The sequence below is a fragment of the Canis lupus genome, chromosome 19, assembly GCF_048164855.1.
Source record: "Canis lupus baileyi chromosome 19, mCanLup2.hap1, whole genome shotgun sequence".
NCBI lineage: Eukaryota > Metazoa > Chordata > Mammalia > Carnivora > Canidae > Canis > Canis lupus.
The window spans coordinates 46,824,771-46,837,670 of NC_132856.1; the positions used below are offsets into that span (position 1 = coordinate 46,824,771).

General features: G+C 53.0%; 1 protein-coding gene across 1 annotated transcript in view; it reads left to right on the top strand.

Annotated features, from left to right (window-relative positions):
* The window catches only part of UNC13A (unc-13 homolog A), a 64,597-nt gene that overhangs the window by 13,065 nt on the left and 38,632 nt on the right, over positions 1 to 12,900 (top strand). Inside the window, exons 5-11 of the mRNA XM_072786799.1 lie at positions 717 to 840; positions 1,487 to 1,560; positions 2,524 to 2,578; positions 4,677 to 4,712; positions 7,597 to 7,804; positions 11,528 to 12,067; positions 12,303 to 12,411. Of these exons, the coding sequence (XP_072642900.1) occupies positions 717 to 840; positions 1,487 to 1,560; positions 2,524 to 2,578; positions 4,677 to 4,712; positions 7,597 to 7,804; positions 11,528 to 12,067; positions 12,303 to 12,411 (1,146 nt within the window). The remainder of the gene's footprint in view (positions 1 to 716; positions 841 to 1,486; positions 1,561 to 2,523; positions 2,579 to 4,676; positions 4,713 to 7,596; positions 7,805 to 11,527; positions 12,068 to 12,302; positions 12,412 to 12,900) is intronic.

The following is a 12,900-nucleotide window of genomic DNA, read 5'->3' on the forward strand; positions in this document are numbered from 1 at the left end:
CACTCTAGGACCTTTCCTTGCTGTCCCTGTTCATCTCCTTTGGGAGGCCCTCTTGATGGCACTCGCCTGCATTGCCAGCCTCATCTCCACTCCCCACCCAACATTCACCCTTTGTAGGCCCCAAAAAGATGACCTCTGAACCTTCACATGTGCTGTTCCCTGGGCTTCAAGTATCCCTTCCCATCATCCCCTGAGCCCAGCTCCCATGCTTTCTCCTCCAAGAAATCTTCCCTCATTTCCCTCTGAATACCCCAACCCCCTTCCTCTCTCTGGCTCTGTCCTGACCTCTCCAGGCTGGAGGTATCTATATCATGCTCTGTCTCCTGTGACTGCAGGACTGGTTTGTTCACTTGGAGTGGGGGGTTCTCCCCTGGATGGAGATCAAGGATTTTATTTGAAGCCAGGGTCTCATATGTCCATGAGAGATGAGGAATGGCTGTGTAAGCTTGGGACTACCCCTTTATGGCCCCACAGGGCCTTCTCTCTGGGTCCTTGCCTCTGAGTTCCTTGGATTCACCATGTTGTCCTGGACTGGAACCTTCTCTCTGAGTCTCAGTTTCTTTGTCTGTAAAGTGTGAGCATGACCCTGCCTCTTGGGGTGTGGGTGAGATGAGGGGAAAGGCATCTTCTGTGAGAGTAGGGGCCCTGTCAGCATACAGCAGATCCCTGCTCCCCCCGCATCACTTTGGACCCTGTCACCCCACCCCAACCCCCAGGAAGGCCCTGGAGAATGGCTAACATTGGACTCTCAAGTCATCATGGCAGACAGTGAGATCTGCGGCACCAAGGACCCCACCTTCCACCGCATCCTCCTTGACACCCGCTTCGAGCTGCCTTTAGGTGAGTGTGGGGCGCACAGGACCCTCACTAGACCCAGGAGCATGGCCAGGCCTGAATGGGTTCAGATTGACCTGCATTCTGAGGACAAAGTTTCTTGTCCCCAGAGGAGAGAGTTTCCCAGCTGCAGTGAGTCAGCGGGTCATGAGCCTGCCATGTGCAGAGTACGCCCCTGCCACCCCTCTCCGTCACCAATGCTTCTTAACCCTTGGGGCTTAGGTCTGAGCTGCCCTAGGCTGATCTTTGGTGAGGTCTTAGGCTGTGGGGTCAGCTGGGGGTAGGACAAGAGGCAAACAGGGACAAAGAGACATGTAGAAATAAACAGCAGCAGAGACATAGTGAGGCCTGTGGAAGCAGCTCAGTTCTCTCCACAGCATCTTTCCAAGAACCCATGGCTTCCCCGCCCTTGTAATGCTAGGATCTGGCTCCTCTCTCATCCTCTCTCATCTCTCATCCTCCATGCATTCCCAAGGCAGCTCTGGTGGGACGGTGGGGGAGGGGGGGCAAGGGGGGGAGTGGGACACCATGCTGCCCTCCCTTCCTCTTCCTCCACCCCCTTGAGACCAGCCCAGAGGCCCACAGGATGCACTGGATGAAGGCTGAGGGGCAGGGAGGGGTTCCGGACTCACAGCCAGGGCTCTGCTTCCAGACATTCCTGAGGAGGAGGCGCGCTACTGGGCCAAGAAGCTAGAGCAGCTGAATGCCATGAGGGACCAGGATGAGGTGAGCACTGGAGGGGGGAACGCTTTTCTTCTTGTGCTTATCTCTCTGTCTCCCCATGTCCTCTACTCTCTGTATCTGCTTCGCTCTCCACTTGTTGCCCTCTGTCTGTGTCTCTAATTGGACTAAATCAGGGTCCCATCTCAAAGCAATGATGGCATCAGAGAACATACAGTCCACCACGGACAAACTATTTCAATCGGCTCAAGTCCTGCCCTTCCCAGGTACCCTCATGGAGACACAGGGGCCCCACACCCCTCAACTCCTTGAATTTCACTTTCAGATTTTTTAAAGATTTTATTTATTCATGAGAGACACACACAGACAAGCAGACACATAGGCAGAGGAAGAAGCAGGCTCCCTGCAGGGAGTCTGATGCAGGATTCAATACCCGGACCCGGGATCATGCCCTGAGCCAAAGGCAGAAGCTCAACCCCTGAGAGACCCAGACGTCCCCCACTTTCAGACTTTTTAAACTTCTCCCCCACCAGCCCTGGCCTCTGTACCTGTTCTTCCACGACATTTCCCTTCTTCTCCTTGGCTCTGGATCATCACAGGGCAAAGACCCAGTGGGGCCCAGAAGATAAAGGCCAGGAAGAAAGAAAGGCAAGACCAGAGCTCTCTTTAGTGGGAGTTGGAGTGTCAAAAGGCAACACTCACATGATAACAGAGCAATTTTTGTGTAACCTCATTTCTGACCTTCTTCTTTATGCTGCTCCCTGCCTCAGTTTACCCCGCTGCCCTCTCTTTCTCCTACTTCTATTTGTTTCTTTCCTTCGTCCGTGTTTCTCACTGTGGTGTGTGTGTGTGTGTCTTTCTCTGTGGACATCTGTATCCCTTCTCCTGCAGACAGAGCGGATTTGGGAGGCAGGGGGTAGTCAGGATGGAACAGAGCAGAGGACCATCTTGGTCCCCTGCACTCTGGCCCCTCCTGAGAGGAACCCTCCCTCCTTCCCTCCCTCTCAGTATTCATTCCAAGATGAACAAGACAAGCCTCTCCCTGTCCCCAGCAACCAGTGTTGTAAGTACCTCTTGATTCCTCCCTGGGCATCAACCGAAACCTCCTCCCTCCCCCACCCACGAGGGTTCTGTGTAACAGGCCACTCCCCTCCAGAGGAACAGGTCCTAGGAGTGCACAGCGTCTGCTCACAGTGCAGTGGAAAGAAAAGATCTGGGGCTTGAATGTGAGTCCTGCCTTACTCTGTGGTCACAGCCATGCCAGTGTCCCGCTCTGATCCGTAGGGTCCCCACTCTGAGAGCTGTTGAAAGGAGTCCTTCTAGATGTTTGAAAAACACTTTGCAGACTCTTTAATTCCATTCATCAGATCCTGGATGAGGACCTGTAACTCATTCAACAAGCTTTCACGGGGGTCCGCACGGACTCCCCCAAGCAGCCCACAGTCAGATGGTGCAGACAGTCCTGCTAACACAGGTACAATAGGCACACCATCCTGGTGTGCAGTGGATGAAGGCTGTTTCATTTGCCTGTTTTCTTAGATAGAGAAACTGAGGCCCAAGAGGAGAAGCGACTTGCCCAAGGTCACACATCCAGTAGGAGGCAGAGCTAGGATTTGAACTCAGGTCTGAAGGACTCCAACTGTGCTTCTCTTTCCACTGCTCTGCATCTATTGATAATGATGATGATGATCATGTTCCTCTGACTGTCCCTCCATCGAGGCTAAGGCTAAAGTTTTCAGGAGTGTTTATCTTCCTTGGCCTTGTGGTTATTCCGACGCACCCAGACCAGTTCTACATGGGCCAAGGAGATGTCTGTCCGCTGAGAAGTGCCCTCCGAGTCCTCCGGAGTGGGAAGGAAGTGTCAAACCAAACAGCCTCAGGACAGAGCCCCCACCCCCAGACATTTTGACTCCACCCCACCTTTCGACCTCTTTCTCCTCTTCCATTTGCTTCCCCATCCCCCTTTCATCCCCCTTCACAGTCTCCCCTGTATCCATTGTCAACCCCCCTACATGCCCAGGATGGTAATGATGGAGCCTGGTGGGTGGAGGAGCTGGGGGACTGCAGTTGAGGGGCCCCGTTTCTACCTTAATATGGGGGTACTATTGAGAAAGTCCTCTGACTTCTCTACCGGGGAAGGAGTCCTCACTGCCCTGAGTAATTACTAATCCCCTCCCTGGTGAGTGGAGTCACTGAAGGATTGGGGTGGAGACAGTAAGAAAGTGGAGGCAGGAGCAGATGACAAAGAACAAACACCTGGAGAGGTGGACTGAAGTGAGCGGTGGACTCAATTTGAGAATGGAGACCTCCTCCCAGCATTTACCTCTGAGTTCTTTCAAGAATGTTTCATCACCTCCATTTCTATTTTTTTTAAAGATTTTTATTTATTCATGAGGCACACACACAGAGAGGCAGAGACATAGGCAGAGGGAGAAGCAGGCTCTTCACAAGGAGCCCGATGCGGGACTCGATCCAGGATCCCCGGATCAGGACCTGAGCCAAAGGCAAATGCTCAACCGCGGAGCCACCAAGGCGTCCCTCGTCACCTCCATTTCTTGGAGGGGGCAACCAAGCAGCAGAGGAGATAGGATTCCGGTCCAAGGCATTTTTCCCCCCAAGATGCCAGGTTCTGAGGATGAACAGATGGGGGAAGATGTGGTCCTCTCCCTGGTCCTGATGCTTGAAGGCTGTGTGACTTTAGGCTGCTCACTCTACCTCTCTGGGCCCTGTTTCTTCACCTGCAAAAGGAGCAGAATGATTACAACCCACCCATCACGGGTGTTTCCAAGTTTAGATCGCCAGTTCAGCGTTTCTTTCCTTGTATTCCAGAAGGGGCAGGGAAAGAGTAGGGCCTGCTGACTCCAGAGTTCAGAGTTGGAAAACCCTGGACCCAAGTGCCCCCTTTATTATTTTCTGGCTGAGCTTGCAGCCTCTGTGCAAAATGAGGCTATTCTGACTCCCTTCCAAGGTGATGATTGAAGGTGTCACGAATGTCAGGGGTTGAGGTGATATTCTGAGAAGATACTCAGGGCAGGAGGGGATCGGGGTCCTGGGGTGTGAGGAGGAGATGGGGAAAATGAGGAAGATGGGGGAGTACCCCTCCCCCTACCCCCCCTCCGCCTCCTGCTCCCTTTTATTATCTCTGCCCCTTCTCTTTGTAGGCAACTGGAATTATTTTGGCTGGGGTGAGCAGCAGAGTAAGTACTCAGTTTGATGTTCTGGGAGGCCGTGGGGAAGTGGGTGCCTTGGCAACCCTGAGGCCCCCATCCCGCCACCGGGGAAGCAGGGAATCTATGGTGTGCACACCAGGGCCTGACGACTGGCAAGGCCCCTCCCGTGCCCGCCTGTCCCCTGACCATTAACGTCTGTCCTGGGGGTCCTGCTTTGTTTTGTGGGGAGTGGGCACTATTACTGGGGTGGGAGGGATTCAGCTGGGAGGAGTGGGCATTTAGACCAGAGACCTGCCTGTCTCCAGCTGGGCGCTGTGACCCCTTCCCCCACTCCCACCCGCGTTCCCCATGTATAATGTCATCTCCTCTCCTGTGACTCCTTCCTCTTTTTGTCTCCCTGTCTTCCTCTTCCACCTGGAAATGAGCCCCAGTGTCACTCAGAGGATGGTAGATAGGGAGTGAGAGGGTATCAGAAGGAGCAGCAGGCACATAGCATTCCAGAGACCTCAGCTCCCAAACCACCCCCACCCCATCTTCCTCCAATTTAACCCCAGAGGAAGGAGTCAAGACACCTCCTACCCCACAACTGGAGGCTCATTTACCTCCCTGAGGAATCGCTCCCTTTTCTCCATGTCCTGCTCTTCCCAGAGAAATCCAGTCTTCTAGCCTGAGCATGAATCTTCCTCCTTCCCTCTACCCCACCAGCTGGGAGCTCCTCCACCCGGTGCCCCCCCCCCCCATATCCTGATGGACAACCTCCACTATGCCCTCCCTCCAGGACCAGGGAAACTGTTCACAAATACTTTGATCCAAAACAATTTGTCAAAAACCAATTTAGCCAAAATAGGCATTTGGCAAACAAGAGGGCTTGGTAACAAACAATTTGCCACCAACAAATAGTACAGTTAAAAACGAAGACAATTTTGGCTGAAACCAGTTTGGCGAAAGCTGATAAATTGGATCAGAAAGAACAAAGACAATTGGGTCAAAACAAGAGTGGTTGAAAATACCTATTGGGAAGCAGGCAATTTGGCAAAAAGCTATTTGGTAAAAAAGCAGAGTCTGGGTAGAAGCAGAAAGAATCCAATAGGAAGCAATTTGCTCCCAAAACAAGACAGCTTGTCAGAAAAAAATTAATAATACACCCACAGCCTCATGCAATTTGGTTGGAAATGTCTTGGCCCGGTCAACAACAGTTTGGTAGGAAGAATGCCCATTTGCCTAAAGACTATACACCCAGGTAATTGGATAGAAAACCAGTTGGTCAAGGGAGCAATTTGGTGACACTGACAAATTGTCCAGACTTCCAGGGGGTACTGTCTGGGTTTCAGATCCCCCACTTCAGGCTCTTATGGCCTCACAGTTCCACCCCAATGCCTGCGGATCTGAACCATGGAGATTCACATCTGCTTCTGCCTAAAATGCCAGCATTGATGATGGCACAGAGCGCATCAATCAGATGCTGGCCACGTATGACAGGGACAGGATAAAAAGCTTGTAGGTCACAGTGGTCCAAGTCAGATGAGAAACCAGGAAGCCAGAATCACCTTGGTAAGGCCAGCTTTGCTAGCTGAAAATGAATGTAAGGTTTCTCAGAATGCTAAATAAATAAATAAATAAATAAATAAATAAATAAATAAATAAATTTGATGTGGTAAACATTAAAAAAAAAAAAAGGACCTGCTTGTCAAATATATAGAAACAGACACGACTAGCTGGAAAAAACTTAGAAGGTTAAAATAATAAGGCAATAAAAGCACACAAACATCTGGGAAATGAGCCAAAAAAACTTAACAGGCGTAAAAAGGGGCAAGCAACCTTCTTGGTATTTAATATCACCAGTAAATTGATGCCATTGCTGAGAGTACCATAGACCACCTAGTCAGAGGTTTAATTTAATTTTTTTTGCAGCCCATTTATTTTCAAGTATTGCTTTCTATTTTTTTTAAAGAGAGAGCATGCACACGCACACGTGCCCAGGGTGGTGGTGGGGGGTTGGTGCAAGGAGGAGCAGAGGGAAAGAATTTCAAGCAGACTCCCCACTGAGCCAGACACAGGGTTTGACCTCACAACCCTAAGATCATGACCTGATCCAAAATCAAGAGTGGGGTATTTCATGACTGAGCCACCCATGTGCCCCTCAAATGTCACTTTCTAAATAAATGGAGTCTCTCCTGTCCCACTACAATCTAACATCCTTCCACACTGTTCTTTTCTTATCAAGGAAAATAAACCAAACTAAAATGTCCCTTAATTCTCATAAAACACTTGAAGTTCAGCAATTCCACCCTTTTCCATTTTAGTGATAGATTCTGAGTGTGTGGCGGTCTTGCTAACTAAGAATGCAATCCTTTTTGAGGACTATAGTATCTGTCAGAGCCCCTTCTTTCTTCCCACACGTGAGTTCAGACCTAAGATCCACACCCTTGGATATCAGGAAATCTCTGAGAGTTAAAGGAAATTTATACTCCACCTTGTCCTCCTGACTTCCCTCTAAACTTTTCCCTGAGTGTGTGACTCCTGTTATGGGAAGCTCACCGTCTGATGGAAAAGCTCCTCTTGTTTTCAGAGAGCTTGGACTTTAGCAAAGTCCGTGCTCACATTTGAGCTGAAGGACACCCTCCAATTTGTCCTTATCCTTCTCACATTGTAGGACCTACTTTGGACCCAAAACTCTGAGTCCAGTCTGACTGGCAAAGCAGAGTTTTCCCCTCCCTTATCCTAAAGCTTCTACTTCTATTAACAGGACCCAAGGTCTTTTATTCATTCTGGCCAAGATTCCCCTCCTTGGGTTAGCAGCCACTGAAGATTTCCCTAGTCTGAGGAGTCTGAGAGATCGGGATTGGCTTTCATTGTGTGTTCTCTCTCCCTCCCCTCCTCACTCTCTCCCCTCCCCTCCTCTCTCTTCTAGATGATGACCCTGACAGTGCAGTGGACGATCGTGACAGTGACTATCGCAGTGAGACAAGCAACAGCATCCCGCCACCCTATTACACTACATCCCAGCCCAATGCCTCAGTCCACCAGTACTCTGTCCGCCCGCCACCCCTGGGTTCCCGGGAATCCTACAGTGACTCCATGCACAGTTATGAGGAGTTCTCCGAGCCACGGGCCCTCAGGTAAACACCGCGGAGAAGGGGATCGATGCGTGTGCATGTGCGTGTATCTGGCTCTGGGCCCCAGAGTGGAGAGAGGGGTAGAGGACCCAGGGAAGCTGGAGGTGGAGGTAAGTGGGTTTAGGAAAGCAGCATTCATACTTTCTGGTGGGTAATAGAGCCCTTTCTTTCTTTCTTTTTTAAAGATGTTATTTATTTATTTATGAGAGACACAGAGAGAGAGGCAGAGACACAGGCAGAGGGAAAAACAGGCTCTCTGAGGGGAGCCTGATACGGGACTCGATCCCCGGACCACAGGATCACGACCTGAGCCAAAGGCAGACGCTCAACCATTGAGCCACCCCGGTGCCCTAATAGAGCCCTTTCTTTACTCTTGATCTTGTAAGAAAATCTCATACGCTTGGTAAAAGATGATCCGTTTTGGCTGAAGAAAGAGGGCTAAGTCAGAAGGCCCCTGAGAGCTGCCCCTGAAAATGGGGGTGCCTTGGCGCTCCCTTTAAGGGCACTGTGTGCTCTCTGACTGGGCAGGGGAGGGGTGGGTGGAGGAAGAGACGAACATTCGTGGAGGGTGGTGAAGCATAGTGATGTTGGAAGGACGCCCAGCAAGCAGCCAGCTGGTGGTCCTGGCATGGTCCTGCCCAGTCCTCCCTAATGGCCTGACTCTGGGTTTCTGAATGGGAGCCATGGGCACGGTGACTTGGAGCTGCCCCTGTTCAGTCTAGACATCATCACTAGTCCCTTGAAAGTAGGCTGTCCCTAGATCTGTTCAGTAGGTGAGTCCCCTGGTGCTCATGGACCATGGCACCTCTCAGTGCAGGTGCTGGTCCTCAAGCCTGAGAGGCTGACTCTTGTGCGGGCCCTCCTCGCTGACCTGATCACCCCAGCCCTGGTTTCCAAACAGAATGATGACGAACATGATATTAAGCAGTTTGAATATTTGTAAATATTCCACTTAGGGTGGTGTCTGAAAGTGCTACACAGTGACCGTTAGGTACACAGCACAAATAATGGCGTTTGGAGCTAACCATGTGCCCAGTGCTGGACCAACGCACCTTCCCTTTGTCATCTCACTTAATTCTCTGAGTGGGAATACTATTAGTCCTATTTGGCAGATGGAGAATCAAGGCACAGAGAGGTTAAGTCCTTTGTTTGAGGTCACAACAGCTGATAAGTCATAAGGACCAGTGTTTATTTTTTTTAATATTTTATTTATTTATTCATGAGACGCACAGAGAGAGGCAGAGACATAGGCAGAAGGAGAAGCCTCTTCTGTGGGGAGCCCGATGTGGGACTGGATTCCAGACCCCAGGATCACACCCTGAGCCGAAAGCAGATGTTCAACCACTGAGCCACCCAGGTGTCCCAGGACTAGTGTTTAGGGTGAACCAACTGGGTACCAAGTAGTGGCCTGGTGTGGTTTTTGGCTGTGGATCTTTTTCCAAAATATTTGTTCCCCAAAGAATACATTTCCTTCACTAAAGCATCACTCGCATTCATTCGCATACTCGAGCTGGCTTTGACATAAGCGATTATGGGAACAAAGTTTCAACATGTTGGAAATAGCTAAGAGTAAGATATCAAATATTAATAAACTATTAACTTTTTAGAAGAAGGAAAAGTCTTGTTTTGGAGAAAAAGCGCTGGAGAATGACCCTAGCAGCAGACCCAGAGAAAGTGCCAGGAAGTGATTGGTTGGAGGCGTCTGTCTACTGTGGGCATTCCTAGGAGGGAATGGGGGGGCAAGGTTGGGGAAAGAGGAGTCCCCTCCTCTCATGCTGTGGTCAAGCCACACAGGGATGAGGGGAGACATTTCAGAAGGAGAAGATGCAGAGGCAGAAATAGCCTGCGTTCCCCTGAGAGTGACTCAAGCTGCACTTCCCGGGCATCCTGGCTGTGCTGCCTGGTGCTGGGTGTTCTGAGAGGCTGGGGACACAGGGCCAGACACAAATATCCCAACCCACAGGTCAGGCTTGGCTGGAAGGAGGGACAGGAATGGACACTATAACAGTGGGCAAGGGTAGGGAGGGCTTCCTGGAGGAAGGCGCCTGGGAGATGGTCCTTGAAGGATAAATGAGAAGTCCGATGAAGGGAATTTCAGGCAGAGGAAACCGCTCAGTCACAGACTGGAGAGATTCGAGGTGCCAGATCATGCAGAAGGCCCTTGGGTGGCTAACTCAGGGGCATGGGAGCCAGGGGAAGCATCCGAGTGGGGTGAGAGCTGTGTTGGGACTCAGTATGTCAGAGCCAGACTGCGAGGATGAACCCAAAGCCACACCTGAGGCAATTTCTGTGGTGCCTAGGGTTGCAGGTGGACCTCAGGGGTATTCATCAGCAGAGAGAGCTTGGAGTCCTTTCCAGCAAGGAAATACCTGCTGATCCCCCACCTGTCTCCTGCCATCTACAAGGATGGGCACTAAAAAGCAATCAACTAAACTCATAAATTACTAAACAATGGCTAGAGGGAGAAACCCCCTTTTGATTCCACAGCATCCCTGGAACTGGGAAAGAGGTCCCAGTCACTGAGAGTGGAGTAAGTATTTAAGACAAGGAATGATGCCTGTTGAGTGACTGAATGAATGATTAGATTAGAGGGATGCATGGTGGCCCATGTGTCACGCTGCCCACACTCAGGCAGAGATAGATGTTTCTTCTAGTCATGTCCAGCACGATCCAGGGGGCATATTAGGATCTGACTTGGCCAGAGGGTGGGGGAAACTCTCTCAAAGAAGTGACATTTTGATGGGCACCAAAGGATTTTGCCAGATAAAACAGGTGAGGAGAGGGGTTCCTGGCAGAGAGCACAGCCAGGGCAAAGGCCCAGAGGGGGGCACGAGTGTAGGGTTTTGGAGGAACAGTGAGAAAGCCGATGTGGCTGGAGCAGAGGGGAGGGCAGGCAGCACGGAGAGAGATGAGGTTGGGAGGCTGGAGGGTTTGGGCCACACTGGGTGTGGGGCACGGCACAGATTTTATTCCCAGGGCTCTAAGGAGCTACAGTGGGGTTTGGGGCAGGGAGGTATGCGATTGCGCTTGTGATTCCAAGAAGCTCCTCTGTGGTTCCATGGGAAGCAGGTCCTGTTGGGGGCAGGAGTGGACGTTGGGGCTGCATCTGGTGGAAGTGGCAGAGCCTGGACTAGGGTGGGGCCCAAGGCGCCAGGCAGTAGCTGCATTTTGCAAATGTTTTTGAGGTGGAGCCGAGGAGCTAGACTGCAGGGTGGGCTGTGAGTGGAGGTGGAGGCAAGGAGTGGAGGCAGGGAGGCATGGGTCCCTGGTGAATGGAGGAGGCTTGGTGGTAGGAGGACCGGGTTGAGGTTTGGGGACATCAGGAGCCAGGCGAGGCATGTTGAATTTTCAGGAGCACGAAGCCTCCAAAGACTGGAGGTGAGGGTGCTGAGTGGGGTCCCCAGCATGTGAGAGGAGCATTTGCAGCCTCCACAGTGCGTGGACAGGATGAGGCACCGTGGGTCATCAGTGATCACTGATGTCACCCTTCCAGTTTACTGCCTGTACCTCCAGACGGGAAATGCCAGGAGTTTTTGTTTCTTTTGTTCATGGCTGTGTGTCCGTGTCCCCCCACCCCCACCCCCCAGTGCCTAGGGCACAACCTGGTGCACAGCAGGTGCTTAACCGATGCTGAGTGGATGTCTGGGTGACGGAACCTGTGTGCCTGGGGCTGGGTCAGGCGGTGGCTCCGTGCCTCCGCTGCTGAGCCCTGGCTCGTCCCCACAGCCCCACTGGCAGTAGCCGCTATGCCTCCTCGGGAGAACTGAGCCAGGGCAGCTCGCAGCTGAGCGAGGACTTCGACCCCGACGAGCAGAGTCTGCAGGGCTCCGAGCTGGAGGACGAGCGGGACCGGGACTCGTACCACTCCTGCCACAGCTCAGTCAGCTACCACAAGGACTCGCCGCGCTGGGACCAGGACGAGGAGGAGCTGGACGAAGAACTGGACGAAGAGCTGGACGAGGATCTGGAGGACTTCCTGGAGGAGGAGGAGGAGCTGCCCGAGGATGAGGAGGAGCTGGAGGAGGAGGAGGAGGTGCCTGATGACATAGGTAGCTACACCCAGCGTGAAGAGGTGGCCGTGGCTGAGCCCAAGGACTTCAAGCGTGTCAGCCTCCCGCCGGCGGCATCTGAGAAGGAGGAGAAGGCTCCGGCTGTACCTGCTGAGGCCCACGACGTGGCCAAGGCGGCCCCTGAACCAGCGGCACCGGAGGAGGTGCCCACAGCTGAGCGGGCACCTGAGCCGGAACCCCCCAAGTCCGAGGAGAGGTAGTGAGAGGGGACCGAGGGGCTGTCGCGGGGTCAGCGGTGCTGCGATGGGGTCAGCATGGACCTGGGGAGTGGAGGGGAGTTTGCCACGGGGTCATGGGTTGGGGAGCGGAAGGGGTACTGAGGCCCATCACAGGGGAAGGGCCAGAGAGGCCACGGAGGGCCTGATGTCACTCGGAGGGCGGAAGGTCAAGGGAGGGCCGTTCCCGGAGCCTCACGACGCCCCTTGCCCCAGTTTCAGGCGACGAGAGGATGAGGAAGGCCAGGAGGGTCAGGACTCCATGTCCAGGGCCAAGGCCAACTGGCTTCGAGCCTTCAACAAAGTGCGGCTGCAGCTGCAGGAGGTGAGTGAAAGCAGCCGCCCCCGGGGTCAGGCCCATGCCCGCCCACACCCGTGCGGGGTCGGGGTGGGGGGGTGGGGGGGTGAGGTGGGGGGTAGGGGATCAGTGCTCCCACTTCTCCAACACGCCCATCATCCACCCGCTCTGGTCCTTTCCCAGGCCCCGCCCACACGACCCATGACACGCCCACGGAGGGCTTGGCCACGCCCACTCCCATGCCCCACTCTGGGCTTTCCATGGCTCCGCCCACGCCCACCTGGCCCCACCCACACCGTCCTAGTCGTCCCCCCATTCCTGGCCCAGCCTCTGTCCGATCGGACCCCTCCCTGGCCCTAGCTACACCTTGGCTTCGTTTGTTCTCACCCAAGCCTGCCTGTCCTCTTCCCCAACTAGTTGCCCCCACCAAGGCCCAGCCCAGCCTCCCCCATGCCATGCTGGAATTCTGAGTGGGGAAGAAGAGGTGAGCTGGAACCTGGAGCCAGGTCATAGTTA